The sequence below is a fragment of the Ursus maritimus genome, unplaced genomic scaffold (assembly GCF_017311325.1).
Source record: "Ursus maritimus isolate PB19 unplaced genomic scaffold, ASM1731132v1 scaffold_4, whole genome shotgun sequence".
NCBI classification, from domain to species: Eukaryota; Metazoa; Chordata; class Mammalia; order Carnivora; family Ursidae; genus Ursus; species Ursus maritimus.
Window position 1 is genome coordinate 64,604,043 of NW_024426552.1, and position 25,851 is coordinate 64,629,893.

Here is a 25,851-nt window from a genome sequence, read left to right on the forward strand (position 1 = left end):
TCACCATGGCAACCGCAGTACCTATCATGGTGACTGGACTAGTGGGAATCCTACATGTGTGGAATGAATGAATGAATAAATAAATAAATAAATGAGGAGTGATGACATGTTCCCTTTAGCTTCAGGGTCTTTGCACCTGCTGTGCCCTCTGCTTGGAATGTTCTTCTGCCACTTCTTTATCTCATTCTTCAGATCTTGGTTCAAGCTGCACTTCTAAAAAAACAACCCTTTTTTAAACTAGAGTATGTTAGCCTGTTATCGTGTCATATGGATCCCTATGCTTTTTCTTCATAACACCAGGTAATACTTCATTTTTGAATAATTACATTATTAAACTCTATGAACTACACCAAACTTTATAGAGGGTAGAGATCATATCAGTTAGGCTTATCATTGTGCTGCTAGCACCTAGTGCCGGCATATAGTAGTTGCTCAATAATTTTTTTCTACGGTGAAATTGTAGCAGCAGATATTTTTTAATCCATAGAAAGTAGCCTTTTTATAATACTAACAATTTTCTATAGTTATAATTTCATGGCATCTACTGGTTTACAGATAATGGGACTTACTCATAAAATTTACACTGTCATGGTTTGATAAATATATAACATGTTGAAAAAGAGTTTCATGGAAGTGTAAACACTATTCATCAGGGTTTAGCTTACATTTGCTTTCAGCTGAGCAATATTATAAGTTGTTTGATTTTTATTTATTTTTCATTTATTTGCTTACTTTCTAGATTCTTAACCTAATCATATTCAAATAAGCAATCCTAAATATAGCACAAGGGAAATGTATATATTCTTTTCTTTATATTCTCCTTTGTCCACATAGTAGGGGCTATAGAAGACAAATGTGGTGAGGTGCTTTTTTTTAAGAGTTCAAGTTTTCAGTTGTTTTTAAATTCAATTTATTCAAACTGAAAACCAAAAATTTCACCCAATCTCTCACCCTCACCCCCCACTTCTGGCAACCACCAATCTCCTCTCTGTGTCTATGAGGTGGGTTTTTTATTATTTATTTTTAGATTTCACATATAAGAGAGATCATATGGTGTTTGTCTTTTTTCTCTGTCTGACTTATTTCCCTTATCATAATGCTCTCAAGGTCCATCCATGATGCCCTAAATGGCAAAATCTCATTCATTTTTATGGCTGAATAATATTCCATTATATGTATATACCGTAATTTCTTTATCCATTCATCTATCAATGGACACTTAGGTTGTTTCCGTACCTTGGTTATTGTAATAAGTATTTGTTGAAAGAATGAATGTATGCATGAAGGAACACATAAAGATTCCTGGCAATCATTCCTTTCACAACATGATGGAATCAGATTATTTGTACCTCCATCCTCCCTGAAGAACAGGGCTCTCAAGAATATCAGGGCTCTGGCCACACAGTCATAGGGTCAGGCAATCCTAAGTCAAAAGCCTGGTCACAAAGATATAGTCAATACCCCAGGGTTAACAGCCCCAGAGTGCCCAGCATGTACCTGAATACGCACGCTGCAGTGAGTCTAGGAATCCTGGATGGTGAGCGCAGGTGCTGAGGTCTTGCCTGCCCTCTTAGACTCAGTTCAGATATGGTCCAGAAGAGCCTCCAAGTAGAAGGCAGGAAGTAATCAACATATGGCAGGGGCAGGTCCAGACAAAAATAAAGGCAAGTGAATTGAAGGAAGCATGAACAGCACATCTCCACCATTCTCTTCAACAGTTTGTTTCTCCTTGTTGCTATTTCAATGGCTCCCTGTATTCTGCCCTATCACTGAAATCTAGAAAAAGAAAGTGGGTCAATTGTGAAATCTCACCCAATTCCTTTTCTGTTGTTGTTTTTCCAGACTACAACCCCATGTACCTGAAAAAGCTGATGAAGCCCAGTGTGTTAACATTTCGAAGACAACCTCGGGCGACAAAAGTACTACACATTTTTAATTAAAGAGTAAAGTCCATATGACCATCCATTGTTTATATGCCTTCGCTTTCAAATTTTGGGTTACTTTTTTTCTTGTCCATTAATATTATTATTACCATTAATAATAGCAGAGGCTCTGGGACTCCCTCTAAGTGAGATAGCCTCCCTATACTGCCAGTTCTGCTCCCTATGTCAGGAGCAGGTTTTAACGGCTTCTTTTCATTTCAGAGCACACTTGTGGGCCGAGCTCACCTGACACGCTCCTGGCTCGGGACTAATGTTTAAGACCAACACCTCCTGTTTCAGATTCAGCCTTCTTTTCTTAATTTTATAAATTGTGTTTTATGTAGAACCCCCCAATTACTGGAATAATGGCTTTTATCTATGCTTAATTCTCAAATAGTGCCTCATTCCATCTTGTATATTTGTGACTACCTCTTCACTCTGGGTGGGAGTTATGTATGTTATGGCTTTATAGTGTTGCTATTAATATTTTGAAACATAAAGAGATGTGTACTATAATAATGTAATTACTATGCCCTGAGAAAAGTCTACCCACTGCTCTGTGAGGGTCAGTAAGAAAATGATGGCTTGGTGTGCGGACCAAATCAAAATTTGGAAAATTAGGCATGATGGAGATAGAACGAGCTCTGAATCCTGGAGCCACTTCTGTCTGGGCTGCTGTGAATCCGAGGAGGATCCACCTGCCCAACAAGCTATTAATAAGTCTTAGCAGAGAGCACTGTGTAAAGCAGGAAAGCACTATGCACTGTGAACCCTGCTTCTCTTCTTGAAAGAAAAGACTGAGATGATGGCCCAGGGTAACTGTTCAAGAACAACTGAGAGATCACAATACTCAAAAGAGAGAGAGAGAAGGAAAGCTTTTGACTGACAGAGATGCGCATGAAAGTCCTATCTGTCCAGTCCTCCAGCAAGCAACAGGTGAACAAACTGTCCAAAAGGACTGGAGACAGACAGCACCTTCCCTGGTGGTTGGTGAGAAGTTTGGATAATATTCAAGTTATTGTGATTTTCCATCTGGCTGGAGGCAGAGCTGGGGAGGGACAGCTATCATCTTGATAATGGGATAAATGGAAGGAGGCTTAGTACTCTCCCAACTCATGGCTGGGAGAGAAGGATCTAGAGTGGAATTAGGAGGACCAAGATGCAAATCATCCAGAGGCCAACATAGCTGGCAGGTGTCCTAGGAAGGGATCAGCTGGCCCAGAGCAGGACTCGCAGATTTGTGTCTGAGGACTGTCTATGTCATTCTCAACGATGGGAAAGCTAGGTGCACAAGAGGACTATACTAGCCTGGTAGAAATGAGTTAGGTGACCCTGGCATCACTAAGGCAGCATCACTAATGGATGGAGCAGCCTCAGTCCAAACTGAAAGAGAACTTTGGGAGGCCCAACCCACAGAAATATTTCTTCTTATTCTATATAAAGGAACCTAGAAGATTGTAGACAGCTGTGCTAGCCATGCTTGCCTTGTAATATTACCATTTGTGTGTTGTGCCCCGCCTCTGACTTCATTAAGCTCTAAGCATCTTGTTGGTTCCTAACATGTTTTATACAGTGAGCTCTTAATAAATTTTTCTTAAATTGATTTGAAAGTCTCCATTTTCTGCTTCTACTTCAACAGTACTACTCAACCCTTGTAGTCTGACATTACTTCCTCTGCCCTCCTAATGTACTTCCTCCCTCTCAATGTCTCCATGGAAGCCTCATTCTCCAGTCACCCTGGCTGGAGGCCTCTGACTCATCCAAACCCTCTCCTCTTCCCATTTCCCTTAACAATTATATAAAAAAGGGGGGCTTACATGATTCTAAATGTTTATCTCAGTTATGAGACATAAAAAATCAAGCAAAGAAGGTTCTTTCTGAGGACAATTGGGAAATTTAGAGTTAGGAAAGAGATACTTGCTTTTTAGTTTGTAACTTCTTATATTCTGTAATTTTAAACTATGTACTCATATGTACATTAAGCAAAAGCTTAATGTAAAATATTCCTTAAAATGCCTTGATTACAAAATGAATGCTTATAACTATTTTGTATATTTCTAGAGTTGCCAAGAGAGTAAATCTCGAAAGTTCTCATCACAAGAAAAAAAAGTTTGCATCTATGTGTAGTGATGGATGCTAACAAAACTTGTTGTGTCGATCATTTCACTATATATATATAATAATTTGATAATATATATTATATATTATATATCTATAAAATATATATAATAATTTGATATATATTATTATTATGTTGTATACCTAAAATTAGTACATTATATGCCTATTATACCTCAACTAAAAATAAATAAATGTATGTATATTGCATGCACTTAGCACATATTGCTACATGTAGCAATATATATATGACAATGTGAGAAGACCCAGGAAAATTCTGGAAAAAAGAAAACTCCAGGTTCTGTGAGGGCAACAATGTATCTAATTTCTTTACCAATGAATCCTGGGCACCCAAAAGTACCTCAAAGGTATTTGTTCAAAGATTGAATGAAACATTAATGTGTGTTCTGGTGAAAACATCCCTCCGTTGTATGTTAAATTCTCTAGATTTTCTATGTTCCAAATCTGGGGAAAGAAAAGCCAAGAAAAGTTGAAAGAGGTCATTAAGTATAATAATAGTACTAGTTAACACTCCTGATACTCACCTTGTACCGGGGACTCTTCTAAACTGTTAAACTCATTATCCCATTTATTCCTCACAATGACCCTGTGATGTAGGTATGTGGATAGTATGACAATTTTGCTGATGAGGAAACCTAGACATGGACAGGTCAAAGCAATTAACCCAAGGTCACTAAATGACAGAACTGGGGAAAATTCTGCAAAGCATTACTCTTTCTACCCCTTTGTTTCCCAGCCCTAGAAGAGACAACACTTTGGATGGTTGTAGGTTGAGTGCCTACACCACATCCTACACTACACTCCCTCAGCCCTCCAAGGTGGTGCCTCTAGAGGATGCATTATTGAGTTTTCCAGAAGCCATGCCAGCATCTCATAAGGCCAGAAGCTGTGGATGATAAGGCACATGATATGACCAGCAGAAATGAGTTTTTGGCATGTGATGTAATGAGCACTGGGTATTATATAAGACTGATGAATCACTGACCTCTACCTCTGAAACTAATAATACATTATATGTTAATTAATTGATTTTAAATTAAAAAAAGAACACACTAAAACTTGTATAGATGGGGAAATATAAATCATATTTCCCCGACCCTCCCCAAAGGGCAGAATAACTAAATGGACTTTGAGACAATGAATTTAGGAAGAACTATCTGCCATGTTAAAAGTTTAGATGTGAAAAACTTTTAAATTCATCATTAAAAACTGGCAAACCAAAAAAAAAAAAAAAAGAAGAAGAAGAAGAAGGAGAAAAGAACTGAGTTTTTGCTCAGAGGGAAAGCAAACTACAACTGCTGCCTCCAACTCCTCCCCCTCCGCCCCTACTACTTACTCTTTTGCAATCCACCTACCTCCCTCTGCCATTCTGAAACCAGTTTCATCCACTCAGTGTTCTCACATTTGTTAACTTGGGTTAGAAAGCAAAGAGTCACCTCTGACTACTGCCCTCCAAACTTTCCCTCAGTACCCACTGCCACCCCACCTTCCTGCCACATTTGGTTATCACAAGACCATGCAAATATTCCTCTGACTTCAGCAACCACCCTTTCTTTTCTCATTCAGGTCCTTATTTCCTCAATCCAAGAGCATGACAATCACTACCCAACGGATCCTAGTCTACTGTCTCTCTTCCCCTGTGTTCTGTCCAAAACATCAAAAGGAACAAGGAGATAAATAGTGAAAAAAAGGTCTCCTCACATTCTTTTTCTGTAGACACACAGAGGCAACTACAATCTCCAAGTTCTTATGTATCTTTCCATAGACACACTATGCCTATATGTGTGTATGTGTACATATACATACATAAAAATAGTGTACATGCATATATACATATACATACATAAAAGTGTGTGTGCTTGTATGGGTACGTATTTTTCCCCTTATTAGGTAGATTTGGTTTTATTCTACACCTAACTAAACAGCCTAAACATAAGACTTCTGCTAAGATGATTAAGAGAGACACCAGCCGTCAGTATAATCCTTCATATTAAAAACATATTACTGTATCCGTTTTCAGTCTCACCCATTATACCAGCATTATTGTAGATCTTGTAATCAAAGTGAGATTCCATTGGCTTTCACCATGTCTGCCTGTTCACTCCATAAGAAAAAATACTTATACAGTCCTGCACTATCCTCAGACACAATTTTTTTTAAGAGAGAATATGTGCAAGCAGTGGGGGTTGGGGGTACTGTGGGGGAAGGGGCAGAGGGAGAGAGAGAATCCCAAGCAGGCTCCACACCCAGCACAGGAGCCCAAAGCAGCGCTCAATTTCACAACCCTGAGATCATGACCTAAGCCAAAACCAAGAGTGGGATGCTTAACCAACTGAGCCACTCAGGCATCCCTTTAGACACAAATTTTTGAGCCTGCTCCAATTTGAACAAGTTTTACTGTAGGTCTGGTCAACAACAGTCACCCTGAACTGGATCTCCCATTTCCTGTGTGTCATTTTTTGTCTTTCTTGATTTACTCCCTCACTTTGGTGGTATATATACTCCAGTAGCTTTCTGAGAAAGGATATATGGGAAATTAATTTAATGAGATTTTGTGTATCTGAAAATGTCTTTATCCTACTTTCCCACTTAATTAATCTTTTGGCATGATATGGAATTTTGGATTAGAAATTATTTCCACTGTTTCTAGTTTTCAGTGTGGTTCTTGAGAAAGCTACAGAAATTCTGACTCTTTATATGTGGAAGCTTTTAAGATCTTCTATGTCCAGTGTTCTTAAATTTTGTAATGAAATGGCTATTCATCCACTGTGATTTACACTGAGGTGGCCTTTTATATCTGAAAACGCATGTCCTTCACTCTAAGGAAATTTTCCTGAATTATTTCATTGATTAATTTTTCCCCTCTATTTCACTAATTTCTCATTCTGTGATATGGATTCTGATGTTGGATCTCCTACACTGATCCTCCCATTGTCTTATCTTTCTCTCCTCTTTTCCATCTTTTTGTCTTTTGTTCTATTTCTTAAAGATTTCCTCAAGTTTATCTTCCAAACTTTCTGTTGTATTCTGCTATCATATTTTAATTTTCAAGAGTTCTTTTTTGGCTTCTGAATGTTTCTTTCTTCAAGGAGTCCATTCTTAATTGTGCAATATCATCTTTTGGCTCTCTGAAGATGTTAATGATAGGTGTTTAAGTGCTTTTCCTCCCTTATCTCTGTGTCCTCCAAGTTGTTTCTTCCTGTGTGTTTGCTTTGGTCTATATTATCCATGTTGGAGGATTCCTCAGATGTCTGATGATGCTTGATTGTTCATGATTAAGAGTAAGGAATTAAAAATTTGTTTGGAGGACCTAAGTCTATGGATGAGCGTGTCAACTTTAGCATTACAGTAAAGGGACCTAGGTGGGCCTTTGCTGGGAAACCATATTTAGATCTTTCCTCTTCTGCTGGTAGTTTTCCAGTATCTTGCCTAAAAGGTGGAAGTCTGGGTGTCACCACTTTGGAAGCGAGTGAGAGAAAAGAGGTGTGTGTGCTCGTGTGTGTGTGTGTGTGTGTGTGTGTGTGCGTGCGCACATGTGATAGTGGTGGGGTCTGTGCAGGTTTTATTCAATATGAATAAATGTATTAATCTATACACTTTCAGTATGGTAACTCCATCCTCAAATGTGTGAGATGTTTCCCAAATGAAACACTTTCTGCTTTACGCTCTCCAGAGAACAAGACTCTAGACTTCTACCAGGGTGGGAGAGGGAAGTTGCCCAGTGGTATGGAATGGGAAACAAGAGCTCAGCAATAACTCCTATCAAACAACTTTTACCCAGTCTTCCTTATTTTGGCCCTTATCATTCCACCCAAACTTCATCCTCAATTGGTTCTCAGTTCTGCCAGTTCCTGAGGCTTTTGATGTTTCTGGAGTATAAACTGGATTGTTTCTTGGGTTTCTGCACTGATAGGTAAGACTTGGCTGTCCTGCCTTATTAAGTTAGTTATCACTCATCCATCTACTTTTCAGATTCCAAACTGTTGTCTCCCCTCCTATTCTTGTACTGTTAAATTTTTCCACTTAAATAAATAATTTTTCTTTAGTTTTAGTGGAATTCAGAAGGTAATGGAATTAGATGTATGTATTTAATCTACCATTGTACCTGGAACTCCACTATTCTCCCACTCTACCATTGAGTGCCTTCAATCTAACATCCAAAGTCATCAACAGTGGGACTTGAAACTAACTCAACTCTTCACCAGTCTTTATTGGAAAACCATGACACTGCCAGATTTAGCTACTAATAATTTCTGAAATATAGCCTGTATTATCCAGGTTGTTTCCATTTATGCTATTCTGTATCTCTGGAATATTTCTCCCCATCTTTCTCTGTTTATTGGACTCTTGTTCATCATTAAAGCCTGCCTCAAATACCACTACCTCTGTTGGGCCACATACCTAAACACTACCCAGGCTTTGTAGTGACACCATATCCTTGGATCACAGAATACTCATTCCAGCAATAATTCATTCCTATCCTTAAACTTTCCTTCCCCACCAAGCACCATGATTCTGGCCATCAAACAATATATAGAGGAGCTCCAGGTTTCCAGGGGGACTTCAAACCACGAAATAAGCAAGTGTTATCTTGTTATATAAAGCCTTAGTCTTAAACCCCTTGCTCTGGGTAGTTTCATGCTCTACATGCCAACTTCTCCCAACCATCCTAGCTTTGGCTTTTGATCACCCAATTGCCTCCTGTCCTTGCCATACCACTTAGATCTGACAATCATCTCCCTCAACCAGATTAAAATCTTAGTTTCCCCACATTAAGTATGACTTGGATTCACTCCCTAAAAAAGCTGCCTCTGGCCACCCAGGATAATCATCCCTTGACCCATCTCAGCCTTCTGAGCCCATTATTTCAGAGCAGTCACACTAGACCAGATCTTCCCAGCCAACAGGAAGCAGGATTACAGTCACATGGCCCTACACAGGAGGTAAAGGTGTGCCCTGTATCTACTCCTCAATTTTAGTAGACATTCTCATTAACTTAAGTAAAACCTCTCATTTCATGGAATCATATAATCTTAGAGCTTAGAGGAACTCAAACAGTCCTTGGCCTTCATGGGAGGTGGAAGCTGGATACCACAGGAATTGAGAAGCAGGGTCTGGAGATATGTGGAAACAGAAAAGGAAGATTCCCTCAGAGATGGGTGGGGTGGTGGCAAAGTTAAAGTGGAATAGAAAATGAAAACTGTTTACAACAACATTTCTGAACCTTACTACACTTTAAGTTTGCTGGCATGTCCTAAAACATTTCTAATTATGTGAGCAGTTATTTTTGTCTGTTCCTTATACATTTCCTAATAAAATATTTGTCTGAAAATAGTGCATTAACAAGCATTAAGAATAAAAGGCACAGATAATGAATGAAACAGAAAAGAGATCAGAATCAGTAGTTTTCACGTCTTATGAAAAAGTACATAAGATTTCCCACTTCTCAAATTATTTCCTATTAACCTACACTTTTGCCTATAGCAATTAATAAATTGTTGTTAGTGAATGAGAATACACCTCAGTTTTTGTAGGGCCCTACACCTGTAAAGTCTAAATCAGAATCTCAGAGTTGGGGGAACCATAGATGCTGTATCTTGGGTCAAAGCTGTCTACTAATGACGTTTTCAGAGAAAACTAAGTACCTATGCTTTCTTCATCCTGGCGCCATTTACATTGTTCCCTATTCACATATACACAAGAACAATGTAGTAGTTTTTTATAAACAAGTGTAACATGACAAAGATTAGAGTACTTACTACTTTTTAAATGTTTTATTGTGAAAAGAAGCCCTTTAAAAATATATGTGAAGTTATTTCAGAAAGTAGCTCTCCACCCTAGCAGTAGTGCCAGCTTACTCCTACCCATTGCATGAGGCACAGTGGCTTCTTTTCCCATGATCCGACTGTATAGCACTGTTCCTGAGATTACACACTGTGAACTCAAAGGTTTCCAAAATAAAGTAAACAAAGTAAAAAGTCACTAAATTATCCTAACAGTCTATTAGACATGGAAGAAATAGAGAAAGTGTCTAGTAGAGCCCTTTCATTTTATGTAGCAAACAAGGGCGGAGAGGAGAGGGATTAACCAAACATCAGAGAAACCCAGCACCAGAACTCAAGTTCCTGACCTTCAGGTTGGTGCTTTCCACTTTATAGTGCCTTCTGTGCTTCCTGTTAGCTGGAAGAGCTGGGGGATGGGTGTCAACAGATTAAAATGCTGCAAAAGCATGGACATCAGGGTCAGATAGACCTGGCATTGCTGGAGTTGGCATATGACCTTGGGCAATTTAATCTCTCTGATTGTAGGTTTCTTTATGTGTAAAATAGGGCTAATAATACCTACTTCATGAGATCAAGCACAATCAAAAAAAAGATGAGGATTATACATTTGAGAAGAGAGGAGAGAAAAAGAGAAAAGGCGGGGAGGGAAGGGGAAGGATACAGGAAACAAGCAGTTGTGTAGCTTGTGGGTGTAGGGTGGGTTGGGAGGTGGTGAGTGAGCTTTAGTAGTGGGAGGATGGGAACAGGAAGCCATCGTGGACTAGTAGTGGTGAATGTGGATTCTTTCATATAACACTCAGCCCAGAAGTCCCTCCACACCCTGCTGAAAGCCAGAAATGCTCCTACAATTCCTCCTACATCAGCTTCACTTGAAGAGAAGTCCTTCATTCAGCATCTCAACCCAGGGCCTGAGATGATACATGCAATCACCTTACATGCATGGGACCTTTCCATTCTTATTGCTGAAGCCAGAGTCATCTTTTTAAGACCTTTATCTTTGTCAAGATTATTTCCAGACTCAAGAACACCTACCTCTCTGTCAAGGTGGCAGAAAGTTCTGCCCTTACTAAATAAAACATGAAATTCTGTACAGTCAGGCTGAGAGACAAAAAGGGTCTCTCAAGGGCAAAGGGATCCCAGTCCAGATTTGGAAGACTTTTGCCTTAGAGGGCAATCATGCAGAAAATGGTTTTGGAGGGTAAGGGTGTACAAATTGGAGGCAGGAAAACCAGTTAGAAAGCGGGCACAATTAGCCCCTGTAAGTTTGGCATTTCTAAGTTGCTGAACTAGAAGAGCCTCCTTACATTTCCAAGCTGGATCCTGGTGCCTAGGTTCATCAGATCAGGGGCAGGGCTAAGTACACTCCACTACAGAAGCAAATCCAAATGACAGGGAAAAGGAAACTTAAGGGAGATGCTTTAGGAGAGATGGACCACAGGAGTTCTCTGCACTCAATCAGAATGGGATGAAAGAAAACCTAAACTATGTTGGAAAGGTGAGATGATTCAGGTACAGCTACCAGACTAAAAATAGTAGTATAAATCATAGTCTTTGAATAAATTACTCTTCAACAAAAGAGGCAAGAATATGCGTTGAGAAAAAGATAATCTCTTCAACAAATGGTGGTGGGAAAACTGGACAGCAACATGCAAAAGAATGAAGCTGGACCACTTTCTTACATGACACACAAAAATAAACTTAAAATGGATTAAGGACCTAAATATGAGACCTGAAACCATAACAATTCTAGAAGAGAGCACAGGCAGTAATTTTTCTGACATTGGCTGTAGCCAACATTTTGTAGATATGTCTCCTGAGGGAAGGGAAACAAAAGTAAAATTAAGCTATTGGGACTACATCAAAATAAAAAATTTCTGCACAGCGAAGGAAACAATCAACAAAACTAAAAGACAGCCTATGGTATGGGAGAAGATATTTGCAAATGACATATGTGATAAAGCATCAGTATCAAAATACAGAACTTTTAAAACTCAACACCAAAAAAACCCCAAATAATCCAATTTAAAAATGGGCATAAGAGGGGCATCTGGGTGGCTCAGTCCTTTAAACATCTGACTCTTGATTTCAGCTCAGGTCATGATCTCAGTGTTGTGAGTCTGAGCCCCATGTTGGGCTCCACACACAGGGTGGAGTCTTCCTGAGATTTTCACTCTCCCTCTCCATTTGCCCTTCTCTCCACTCTCTCTTTCTCAAATAAATAAATAAGTAAAATCTTTTTTCAAAAATGGCAGAATCTATGAACAGACAATTCTCCAAAGAAGACATACAGATGACCAACAGAGAAATGAAAAGATGTTCAACATCACTTATCATCAGGGAAATACAAATCAAAACTACAGTGACACCTGTTAGAATGGCTAGAATCCAAAACACAAGAAACAAGTTGGTGAGGATGTAGAGAGAAAGAAACACTCATGCACTGTTGGTGAGAATGCAAACTGGGGTAACTGGTACAGTCACTGTGGAAAACAGCATGGAAGTTCCACAAAAAATTAAAAATAGGTCTACCATATGATCCAGTAATACCATACTGGGTATTTACCCAAAGAAAATGAAAACACTAATTCAAAAAGATATATGCATTATTTATTGCAGCATCATTTACAATAGCCAAATTATGGAAGCAGCCAAAGTGTCCATCGATAGACAAATAGATAAAGAAGATGTGAGATTTATCTATATATCTATATGTCTACATATTATTAGACATAGAATATTATTCATCCATGAAATGAATGAAATCTTGTCATTTGCAATGACATGGATGGAACTAGAGAGGATAATGCTAAGTGAAATAGGCCAATCAGAGAAAGAAAATACATGATTTAATCATATGCGGAATTTAAGAAACAAATAAACAAAGGAAAAAAAGAGACAAACCAAAAAACAAACCCTTAACTATAGATAACAGATGGTTACCAGAGGGGAGGTAGGGGAGAGGTGAAATAGGTGAAAGAGATTAAGAGTACACTTATCTAGATAAGCATTAAATAATGGGTGGAAGTGCTGAATCACTATATTCTACACCTGAAACTGATATAACACTGTACGTTAACTACCCTAGACTTAAAATTTAAAGAAGGAAAAAAAACCTAGATTCTTTAATAAAATGGAAACATTAAGTTTTCAGTAATAAAACTGTTATCTTTCAAGAAAATTAATAAATAAATAAATCACAGTCTTTGCTATAGTCACCAAGATGAAAAGATCCTTTTCTATTTCAGAGATCCAGTATGAAGGTAAGGCAAAGGTAATTTCAGAAATGAGACCCAAAAGACACAAAGCAGGAAGCAGAGTTTCTTTGCTTCCAGCGCACTGACTGCCAAATAATTAAAACTCTTTAGGTTCATATTTGCAACCCACAGCATATACCTGAAGGTTCTTACTAGAACATGCCAGGATAGGGTTGCCATGCTGACTGACAACACAAACTAGTTACATGCTGTTTTCACCAGTCCACCTGCCACTTTTTAACTGCACACTTCAAGTATGTGCCCTCAGGCTTCAGGACCCACAACCTTTGTAAAACAGTTGAGCTGTATCCACTTGATGGGAAAACATCAAGTCTATTCCATTAAAAAAAAAAAAAAGCAAGCCAACCCAAACAATCAAAACATAGTGGGTTTCTTTACTGATTTACTTTTTCCTCTAGTTTTCAGTTTATTTGTTGAACACTCTTAGAGTTATAGTCTCAGAGTTTGAGAGTCTCATTATCAATTTAGAAAGAAAAAAAAAAGGAATGCTTTTTTTAATATTAAAAATAAATTCTACTCCTATGTCCAAACCAGGCATGCATATTAACATATGTGAATGTCCTTAGGGTTTAAAGTGTCTTGAGTGGGAAAAAAACAAAACCAAAAAACTTTAGCAAGACTTAAACAAGGTGACAGATCAACGAAAATTTTAAGAATTTCATTCTCCCTGAGTAATTGCTTATATTCAGAACTTACTAGAAATAGTTTATTTGCAGCAGGAAGTATAGGTAAGTTATAAAGACAATATTACATCAGGGTCTTAAGCATTGGTTTGGTCAAATCTTCCCAAAACTATGTAAGGAAGGGATGCTGCATCATTGTTGTCGTCATCGTAGTTGTCATCATCATCATCATCATCATCATCATCATCATCATCACAGCTATTTATTAAGCATACCATATGTCAGGCACTATGTTAACCACCTTATGTGTATTATCTTGGGAAGAAGGAAGAAAGGCTGCATCATCCAGAAGTTTAAGAACTTGTTTGAGAAGGGAGAACCAAAAGGAAAGGATAGTGAAGTAAGGTAGTACCAGAATTTAGAGAAGGGAGGAAAAAGTATGACAGCAGCAATGAACAAGTATTTTACTGTACTGGAGCACTGTACTGGAGCAGGATGGGGAGGTGTAGTCCTACATTAAGAGTCGGGTATAAGTGATCATGAGGACAGAACTGTCAAAGAAAACTGATACTACTAGGAAATAATTCCTAAAGAAAGAATTCAGGTATGAATATTCAGGCATCATGGAACAATTGCCAAGAGTGTAAGTAGATTTTGAGGAAACCAGAGTATCTCCCCCAGCTTATTGCTTGATTCATGTTTAACCTGAAGATGGAGCCAGTCCCAAGAAAGCGGATCCAAGAAATAGATCATGGTGACGTCCTGCAGGCCCTGTTTCCAGCCACACCTTTGGTTATGTGAGCCAATGGTTTTTCTCTCTCTCTCTCTCTCTCTCCCTCTTCTTCTCCCCTCCCACCCTTTTTTATTCCTCAAGTTGGTTTTATTCCTTAAGTCAGACTTTTTATTCTTAATTGATACATCACAGAAGGGAATGTCTTGATACAGCTGAGTCCAAAGGTGCAATCAAGATCTTCAAGCTACTCCTTCTCCCTGCTTCATTTTGGCTTGGCTTTTCTTTGCATGTTGACCTCCTCTCCTATTACAGGCAGATTCCTTCAATACAGCTAGGAAAGATGGTCACCAGAAGTTCCAGCTTATGCTGTCTGGGGAATCTTTTTTGTTAGCTCCAGCAGAAATATTCTTGAGAAGATGTTGATTGGTTTGTTTGGGTCACAAGTTCATCCCTGAACCAATCGCCATGGCCAGGGATTTCTGACCTTAATAAACAGGTCCAAGTATTGCTCTCACTTCTCCCTCCCAAAAATCCCAGGGGAGTGGAGTCAACTCAAACTGGAATACAAGAAAATGTTGTATGGGGTAAAGCGGTGTAATGGATGTTGGTACCCCACCCAGGTTCCCTTTATCTGGCCAATGCACCCATCCCCCAGGAAGCTGTGAATGTCGACACTAAACTACCTATAAACTACCAATAGCTGCCTTCTTTCTCTGAGACTTGCCCTAGGCCAAATAGGAATTTCCTTCCCCTAATTCTATCTTTAAAATTTGATTTTGTTCATTATGATTTTTTAAATTAATTTTGATTTACTTAAAATGTTGCATTAAAATAGTATTCATCTTGATTCCTGAGTTTTTGCCACCCTTCAAATTTTACCCTGCTCCCCTCACCCTAGTCCTGGCCCTGGCTAAGAAGCTATCGCCAGCCCTCCAACATCCCCTCTGGGGATGGATCTCAGTCAATGATTAACTGACGTGAGCGGACAAAAGGTCAGCCCCATTGCCTCAAGACAGGGCTAACCCTGGAGTAGGAGCTTCCCATGGGATTGGATCCTATAGTTAGGCTCCAGCTGGGCCCACATTCTTGCGGGTTTTTATTCCTACCTCATTTCTGCCTTCCTCAGTCTCTTTTTCTGAGAGCATTCCCAGCAACTTACATGGATAAGAATCCCTGTCTTCAGGGAACCCTACCTAAAACAGTTGATACCAGGAAGGGTTCTAGAAAGTAGACACTAAAGGTGAGTTTCTGTAATTCAATTACACACCAGCTAGATAACAATGAGAAGTAGGTTTTGATACTGCCTGGATGCTGTAGTAGTAGATTATTAAAACTTACCTGTAGTGAGCTATTATGGGATCCAGACACAAGAAGATGCATTAACTGGTACAATGTCCTAGCATTAAAGTCACCTAGAATCTCTAAAAATTCCTAAGCCCAGACCACATATAAGACAACTGCATCACAATTTCTTGGGGGGAAGGACACAGGCACCAATATCTTTAGAAACTCCCCGGTGATTTCAATGTGCTGACAAGTTTAGGAATACTGTCTCAGGCAATTGAGGGGTATGGGAGCAATAGTGACTGTAAGAAAGGACTGTGGAATTGGATAGCTCTTGGTACTCACTAATTCTTTGCAGAGAGAAAAATCACAGGCTCAAGTTTATTAATGCACAATTTTAAACAGTGGAAACATCAGAGTATCTCCTTGACAACACATTTAAAGAGACACTCATTTCCTACAGCTGGAGGGGAGGCATGGCTGAAGACCAGGCTGAGGATAGATCGAGAACTTGTGGTTGCCTGAAACGCCTAGGCCTACAAAACTGACCAACTTTCCCTTGTTGAAAGATAGAGCCCTCATACTCCTTAAAGTCTATAAGGAGATCTCAATGAGGCAGTGCTTTACAAGTTGGGTTGCCAGATAAGATGCAAGATGCCCAGTTACATTTGAATTTCAGATAAACAATGAATAATTTTTTAGTATCCCAGTCTCCTGTATCCTGTATTTTTATTTGCTAAAGCTGGCAACCCTCTTTTTTATAAGATTTATTTATTCGTTTTGGAGGGGGGACGGGCAGAGGGAGAAAATCATCAAGCAGGCTCCATCTCTAGCCCAAGAGCCCAAGATGGGGCTTGATCGCACGACCCACGAGATCATGACCCGAGCCAAAACCAAGAAGTGGGACGCTTAACCGACTGAGCCACCCAGGCACCCCTGGAAATCCTATTTTTAAGGCAATTCTTGCCCTATTCATAATCTGCCCCCACCTCCATCTGGCTACTGGACACATTATCACGTCTAAGTAAAACCTGACTGGGAAGTCTGAGGCTTGCTAATGGAACAGAAGAGAAAATATACCAAAAGAGCTAAAGGACCTGGCTGGCATGTACTGGCAGGAACTGGGAAAGTATTCCTGGGAGTTGATGCCTCTTCAAGGGCGGAAGAATGAAAATCTAGATAAAGGATTTAACACCTGGCTGTAAAAGGGTCCTGGGTGACAGTTCAAATATATTACTGAAATGGTACTTGAAGATTAGAAAAAAAACATGGCCCATTGTAAATGAAGTAGAGGTGCCAGAACTGTGATGGCAAACTGTGGAGGAAAGTCTCAGAAGGCTTAGAGAAGTCAGAATGCTAAAATGAGCCTACTCTATAAACATGGAACACCTATCACTGTCCATTGATCAGGAGGGCCTAGAAGACACTTCATTAACCAAAGCAGTAAAAAGTATGCTGGTGAGAGGGGACGTAAGCATTGTTGAAAACCTAGTAATATTTGTTTTCTGTATATGAGGACTGACAGTAGAAGATGCTGTTACGGAGTGGGCTTTTAAAAACATGGAAGATGACATGACCCTGGAATACTAGAGGGCAGGGGCAGCACTTAAACAGCAGCAAGTTTGGAACGGTCGGCAGGGGGCCTCAGTGATCCCTAGGGATGGCTTGTAGAAATGGTATCCCTAAGGGCAAAGAGATGGACCACCCTCAGAGGTCCTGTTTAACATATGTAAACAAAAAGGATCAAGAACAGATAAGAAAACTGAGGTCACAAGCCCACCATCCCCCCACACCTAGAGGTAATCTTTATCTTTGTGATAAAAGTTTTCTTTCTTTTTTTTTTAAAGATTTTATTTATTTATTTGACAGAGAGAAAGAGGGAGAGAGAGAGCACAAGCAGGGGGAGCAGCAGGCAGAGGGAGAGGGAGAAGCAGGCTGTCCACTGAGTAGAGAGCCCAATGTGGGGCTCAAACCCAGGACCCTGGGATTATGACCTGAGCCAAAGGCAGACACTCAACCAACTGAGCCACCAGGTGCCCCTGTGCTTAACTTTTCTTGTTTGATTTATTATTTTTCAGCCTATGTATGTACCCTAAACAATATAATTTAGTTTCCCTCAGTTTCCAACTTTTATATAAATAAAATTATACTGTATGTTTTCTTATGTGTGACTAATTTCCTTCACTCTATATTATGTTTGTGAGATTTACATATATTATGTGTGTGCTCCATGTTATTCCATCACATGAATATCCTACAAGGTCTGTTTCATGGGACTTGCAACCAAGGCAGTCATACAGGGTCCCACACTCAGAAGGACCTGTTCTTGGTTTAATAATTTTATCTTTGAATTTTAGTTTTGTAAGGGAAGTCTGATGGAACAATGCAGCATGTGCTGCAGGCTTGAAGTCTTGGCTCAAGAACGATCCTACCTACTGCTATCTTCCTTGAGTAGGTTTTCAGCCAACCACTCCCCACCCCAGTCATCCCAGGCTTCCTGGTCCCAGCCCCATGCAGCAATGGCTAACCCCCTACTAGAGGTCTGGTCAAGGGCACAAAGAGGGTCAGGATAATGTTCTACAGTATCTGGGCGGGGGGTGGGGGAGCAGAGTATGATGGCAATAGTCCCTGTCCTACGCTGGGAATGCCATGGCGAATTCAGAGGTGACTTGATGGGGACGAACCTCTCATCGACCCATGCCCAAGAACCTAGCACTTCCAGGCATGAAGTTGCAATACTTTGTGGGTTAGAAGGGGAGATGACTGCCTCAACTTTGGGGGTCAGGTCTGGAAGCTGGTGGGAAGAGTAACCCAGCAGTTGGTGGGTTTCATGCCTATGCCAATATGGAGTCATGAGGTAGGGCTCCCAAGTGCCTGGGAGGATCTGCACTTGTTCCATGAATGTCCCAGAACCCAGGAGAGCATGACATTAAATAACAAATCATAAACACTGTGACAGGTCAAGAGAAACCACAGAAGAAAGGACAAGGCTTTCTTCTTGCTTTTTGAAGGTGCCCACATTTTCATTTGGCACTGGGCCTGCCAAATGATGTGGTCAGCCCTGATCCTATAGTTGTTTGTCAGCTGCTATTTAAATCAATTTGCAAACCTTAAAAATTGTACCTATATAAAAATGTATAATTTGGGACGGCTGGGTGGTGCAGTCAGTTGAGCACATATTTGGTTTTGGCTCAGGTTGTGATCTCTCAGGGTCATCGGGTGGAGTCCTGAGTGGGGCTCTGCAATCGCACAGCATCTGCTTGGGTTTCTCTCTCCCTCTGCCCTTACCCGCCCCTCACTCTAAAATAAATAAATGAAGCTTTTAAAAAATGTATAATTAGATGAGTTTTGACATAATTTATACACCCGTGAAGCTGCTGCCAAAACCAAGATTCAGAACATCTCCCAAAAGATTCCTTATGTCCTTTGCAGTCCACTCCTTCCTCCATCCTGGCCCCCAGACAACCACTGATCTGCTTTTTGTCATTATAGATTGTTTTGTAGATGATAGATTGATTTTCAAGTATTTTACATAAATGAAACCATACAGTATGTATTCCTTTTTTAATTAAAAAAATTTTATTGAAGTATAGTTGACACACCATGTTACATTAGTTTCAGGTGTACAACATAGTGATTCTACAACTAGTATGTATTATTATTCTTTTGTGACTGGCTTCTTTGACTCAGCATGGTTTTGAAAATCCACTTAATCTTGATGGACAGTTTAATTTTTCCCAAGCACAGCTGTTATGGAAAATACCATTGTTGACATTCTCATACACATGTCCTGGTGCACATGTGAACAAGTGCTCCAGGGTTCATACATAAGTTCATGGGCCATGGTTAGTTTCTATTTTATTAGATAAACCCAACCTCTTCCAAAGTTGTTCCAATTTAAATTCCCACCAACATTTATGACAGTTTTCCCTACTTTACATCCTTGTCAAATCTTGGTATTGTCAGTCTTTTTAATTTTGCCAGTCTAGTGGGTGTGTGATGGCATTTCATTTGTGGTTGGTTGGTTTTAATTTGCATTTCCCTGATTACATCTTTTCATATGCTTATTGGCTAACTAAATTTGCTGTATTATGAAGTACCCATTTATTCAGTTTTTATATTAGATTGTCTACCTTTTTCTTTTTGATTCATAGGTGTTCTTTATATATTTTGATTACTAGTGAGGTTTTTCTATCAGTTTTATATGTTATTAATATTGTCTCCTCTTCCATAGCTTGTCTTTTTATTCTTTTTATTGTATCTTCTGGTTAACAGAAGTTCTTCATTTTAATGTAGTCAAAAGCATCAATTTTTTCCTTTATGATCAGTGCTTTTCAGATATTGTTTAAGAAATCAGTCCCTGCATGCAAAGTCATGAAGATATTCTCCTCCCGTGTTATGCTCTAAAATATTTTTGTCTTTTCCTTTCACATGTTAAGTACTATTTACAATTTATTTTTGTGTATTGTATAAAGTATATATCCCAAATAGTATTTTTTTTTCAATTTGGATACCTAATATTCCCAGTACTGTTTACTAAAAAATCTACCCTTTCTCCACTGCTCCATATACTACCTCTATCACAAGTCACTTGTCCAGATATGCATGGATCTGTTGGGGGGGGGCTCTCTGTTTTATCCATTTATCTATTTTCCGTCCTTATACCAATACCACCACACTGTCTGGTTAGGGCTTACCAAGCAGTCTTAAACTTAAAGTCTAGTAAACAAGTTCTTCCACTTTCTATCTTGACTATTCTTAGCCATTAGCACTTTCATATATGTTTTAGAATTTGCTTACCAAATTCCACAAATAGATCTTTTTGAATTTTGACTGTCACAACATTAAATCTACGAATCAATTTGTAAAGAATGGGCATCTTCACAAAATCATGTTATCCATCCTACGAATATGGTAGAACTGTCCAATCATTTATGTCTTCTTTGATGTCTTTCAATAAAATGCTAGAATTTTCTCCATGGTATCCATGCTCACTTGCTCATCTTTTGATAGACATGATCCTTGGCACTTGATGTGATATTTTTAGTTTTATTTCATGTCTAATGAACCATTGCTGTTATCTAGAACTACAATTTATTTTCATACATTGATTTTGTATCCAGAAAACTTCCTAAATGCTCTTGTTAATTCTACTAATTTATCTGTAGATTCTTTCAGGTTTTCTACTTACACAGTCATGTCATCTGGGACTAGCAATAGTTTTATTTCCTTTCCAATTTTTATACCATCTATTTTTTTCCTTGACTTACTGTATTTCCTAGGATTTTTAGTACAACACTGATTAGAAGTGATAGCAGGCATTGTTTTATTCTTGATCCCAAAGGAGATGCTTTCCAATGTTTCACCATTAAGAATGTTTGCAGTAGGTTATTGTCCATATTCATTATCAGCTTAAATACCTTTTTGTTCCTAGTTTAAGAGATTTTTTATCCTATTATTATAAATGAATACTTAATGTTATCAAATGGTTTTCTGTATCTTTTGGGACAATAATACAATTTTTCTACATCATTCCATTAATGTGGTTAATTATATTAATTGTATTTCTAAAGTTATTCAATTTTATATTTCTGGGATAAATGCAATTTGGTCTTGATCCTTTTTATATATGATGAGATTTGGCTTGCTAAATATTTGGCTTCAGACTTTTGTACCCATTTTCATGAGTCAGATGTCTGGTAATTTTCCTTTCCTGTCCAGTTATCTTGTCCTAGTCCAGTTTTGGTATCAAAAGTATATTAGTTTCCAATAATGAGTTAGAGAAATGTTACTTTTTCTATTTTCTAAAAGAGTTTGTCTCGTACTAGAATCATTTCTTTCTTTTTTCTTTCTTTTTTTTTATTTGTCAGAGAGAGAGAGAGCACAAGCAGGGGGAGTGGCAAGCAGAGGGAGAAACAGACTCCCTCTTGAGCAAGGAGCCCAAAACATAACTCAATCCCAGGACCCTGGGATCATGAACTGAGAGATAGAAGCTTAACCAACTGAGCCACCCAGGTTTTCCTAAAATTATTTCTATATAGAATATTTGACAGACCTCGCTGGTAAAGCCATCTGTGCCAGGAGTTTTCTTATTTTGACTACTGATTCAATTTCTTTAGTTTATAGCACTATTCATTTTACTTTTTTCTCTTTAAATCAGTTTTGTTTATTATATTTTTCTGGGAAAATTTCCCATCTACCTAACTTTTCAAATTTATTGACATAAAATCGTTTATAAAATCTTCTTGGTATCATATTAATGTGTGCAAGATCTGTAGTGATGGCTCTTTTGTCATTCCTAACATTGGTTATTTGTACCTTTATTTTCCCTTTCTCTCCCCCCATGCCAACCTTTCTCCCACACATGCACTCAATCTCACCAGAGATTTGTCAATTTTATTAGTCTTCCCAAAAACTACCTTTTGGTTTTGTTGATCCTATTTTATTCTGTTTCCTACTTCACTCATTTCTGCTCTTATATTTGTTATTTCTTTCCTTCTACTTTCTTTTGGCTTATTTTGTCATGCTTTTTCTAACTTCTTTAAATAGATGACTCATTCAGGTGTATTTCCTTTCTGATCTACTTACTTAAGGCTATAAATTCTGTTTAAAAACTGCTTTAATTATATCCCAATAGTATGCTATGCAGCATATACATTATTGTTCAGTTCAAAATATTTTCTAAATTCTATTGTGATTTCTTATATAACTCATGGGTTACTTATAAATGTATTTCTCATTATCTAAACATTTAGGGATTTTCTAGGTTTTGTTTTTGTTTTGTTTTTACCAATTTTTAGATTAATTACATCATAGTCAGAGAACATGATCTGCATGATTCCCAGTCTGTGGCTTTTTGTTCTTTAAGGCTCAGTATATTGTCAAATTTGTTACTATGCTCCTTGTGGGTTTGAAATGGAAGTACTTTTGTAGTTGTTGGGTACAGTGTCCTATATAAATTCACTGTGTCAAATCTGTTAATGTTAGTTAAATCATTTAAATCCTTATTGATCTTTTTTGTATTGTTATTCTATCAACTACTGAGAGAAACTTTTTAATTTTCTCATGATAGCTGTGCATTTTTCTATTTCTTACAATTCTGTCAATTTTTGCTTTGTATGTTTTAAGGCTATAAATTAGATGCATTATAAATTTCAAATTGTAATGTTTTCCTGGTGAATTAAGCCTTTTATTGTTATAGAGTGGTTCTCATTGCATATGGTAATTCTTTTTATCTTTAAGTATACTTTGTGTTATGTTTATTAACCATACCATACTTGTTGGTGTATTTGCATACTGTATCTTTTTCATTCTTTTAAGATACCTCTTACTGTCTTTATGGTTTAGATGTGTCTAAACATTTATTCTTAGTTTTTATAAATCCAGTTTATTAATTATTATTATATTTATTGTAATTGCTGATATATTTTGTTTAAATATATCATTTTATTTTGTGCTTTTTATTTGTTACATCTGTTCTATGTGTATTTTTCTCTCCTTTTTTGCCTTCTCTTAGATTTAGTATTTTCCAGTATTCTAGAATCTTTTATTCTCTGCTAAGTGTGAAATTAAATATTTTGTTTCCGTTATTTTGAAGATTTCTATAGAAACAACAATATAAAAAATTATCAAAGTGTACAATTAATCACCATCTCCTCTTGGAAAATACAAAGCCCAAGTATACTTTTAATACCATTTAAAACCCTTCCAACTTACATGTTATTTTTGTCATGTACTTTAACCATATATTTTCTTTTTTTTTTAATACTACAAGACATCATTACTGTTTTATATAGTCAATTTACCCATATATTTACTACTTTTACTATCTTTTATTTCTTCTTAAACTGTAGGCCTTCTCTCTAAGGATCCCTCTAGGATGATTTTCAGTCTATTTAAGGCATATGCATTAGACCTTCTTTCAGTGAGGGTCTGCTGTGGAAAAACTCTCTGTTTTGTTTATTTACCCTTATTCTTGACAGATACAAAATTCTATGTTGGCAATTTTGTGTGTGTGTGTGTGCATTAAAGATATTACCCCACTGTCTTCTCGCTCTGCTTGTTACGTTGAGAAGTCAACTGACAATCTGTCACTCCTTTGAAAGCAATCTGTCTTTTTTTCCCCCTCTGGCTTCTTTTAAAATCACTTTGTCTTTGGAGTTCTGAAGTTTCATTATGACGTGTCTAGGTATGGATTTCTTTTTATTTATGTTGCTTGGTTTCATTAAGCTACTTAAATTGTTGTATTGAAATATCTTTTTCATTTCCTATAAATTTTTATCTATTATCTCTTCATATATTGTTTTTCCAAATTTCTCTTTCTTCTCCTACTACAATTCTGATTAATTGATTTAGGTCTTCCCATACTATCCTCCTTGCCTCTTAACTTTTCATCTGTATTCTCCAATTTTTTTTTCCTCTAGACATTTTTTCTGCCCTATCTCATAATTCACTAATTATCTTTACCTATATCTAGTTTGTTGTTAAACATTTCTACATTGCATCTACTATGAGATGAAATTCCTGGTCCTTCTCAGAATAGAATGGTTGTCATTCATTCATTCATTTATTCAATTAATACTGAGTACTTACTATGTTTCAGGCATAGTGGATAAATAAACTTGGATATACAGTAGTGAATAAAGCAGATAAGATCCCTGCCCTCATGGAGCTCACAGTCTAGTAGAAAGAACATACGTTTAAGAGGTAATTAAACATTCACACTCATTTCATATTGTAGTAAATATGATGAAAGAGAAAAAATTTTGGGAGACAGAATGGGTGTTGGAGCTTCCACTGTGCCTCACTTACCTCCATGAAAGCTCACATCATGATTTATTGTAATAGTCTGATACCTGTGGCTATTATTCCTTGGCTACCAACTTGTCTTTTGTCTGACACTATTCCTCTCTGAGCCATCATCCCTAATAGGGATATACCCAAGTTTGACTCTGCTTCCCTTTCCCCTGGCCACCCTGCTGACCTAGCATGGCATGAGTCACTCTGGCCCTGAGAAACAAAGTTCTGAGAAAACTGAGCCAATGAAAAGGTGACAGAAAAATAAAACTCCTAGCGTAAGGGATTTGGAGCATGTAGGGGTGGAAAAATCACTCTGGAGTTGTCAGATGAACCTGATCCAGATAAAATACTCTGTGCTTAGATGAGCAAACAGATAGTGAAGTAAATAAAAGTATATTTTGAGTACTGTTTGAAATAGTGGCACATAAATACTTCCTGTGCCTTGAGAAAAGCCCTCACAGTAATAGAGATCTTGTGACAAAACCAAACGTAAATATTTGGACTGTGAAAAAACAGAAGACAGAACCGAACATGCAGTCAATGAATCCACATTTTCCCTAATACCATAGTCTGGAAAATAAGCCATTATATCCTCAGGATTTCAGGATCTTAAAAGAAGTCCTAAAATGACAGGAAAGGGCCTTTCAGTGCCTTCTTTGAGCTAAGGGCATTTACCATCAAATTTCTGCTCCACCAGCTGCATGGTCTTAGGGAGATTGTTTAATCTTACTCACTTTGAGCTCAATTCCTCATCATAAAATGTGAATAATAATGGTGGTTTTAATACTTAATATATAATAGGCATTATAATTTTATAATATATAATTTTTTCAGCATCCAGCTCAGTGCTGAGCACATATTAGATGCTCAATAAATGTTTTTTTGTTCTATGAGCTGTACCTTTATTATTGGGGCCTCTCTCAAATAGTGAGCATGCATCTCTAAGATAAATGAGTAGGTGGTCTCTGCAGCCCCACAGAGGATTTCAGAGGCCTGGTGACCAGGTCTGCAAAGAGTGACACAGGGGCATTCCAAGACACATTCACCCAGCTAAGCCCCCAAGCATGGAAAGGAAAAGAAAGACTTCCTCCGTTTGCCTAGGTCAGGTGCCTTGCTTGACCTATTTATCTTCCACCTCCCTAGGTAGACATGGTCACAGAAACAGAACAATTTACATATTCTTTAAATAAATGAATGAATGAATGAATGAATGAATGAATAAATAAATAAATAAATAAATAACACTGAGTAATGCTTATAAACATTCTTAGTCAAGCTGAGCTAAAAAGAAAA

The 25,851-nt window shown here is 37.9% G+C and overlaps 1 protein-coding gene across 6 annotated transcripts in view; it reads left to right on the forward strand.

The window, feature by feature from the left end:
- The window catches only part of CD86 (CD86 molecule), an 84,547-nt gene extending 81,299 nt beyond the window's left edge, over nt 1-3,248 (forward strand). For 5 of the 6 annotated variants that reach the window (XM_040621319.1, XM_040621318.1, XM_008708174.2 and 2 more), the window contains 2 exons: nt 1,843-1,919; nt 2,145-3,248. In XM_040621319.1, the coding sequence (XP_040477253.1) occupies nt 1,843-1,919; nt 2,145-2,194 (127 nt within the window). In that variant the 3' untranslated portion in view covers nt 2,195-3,248. Of the gene's footprint in view, nt 1-1,842 lie in introns of all 6 variants that reach the window. The other variant, XM_040621320.1, reaches the window with a different exon arrangement.
- Nucleotides 3,249-25,851: the final 22,603 nt, after the last annotated feature.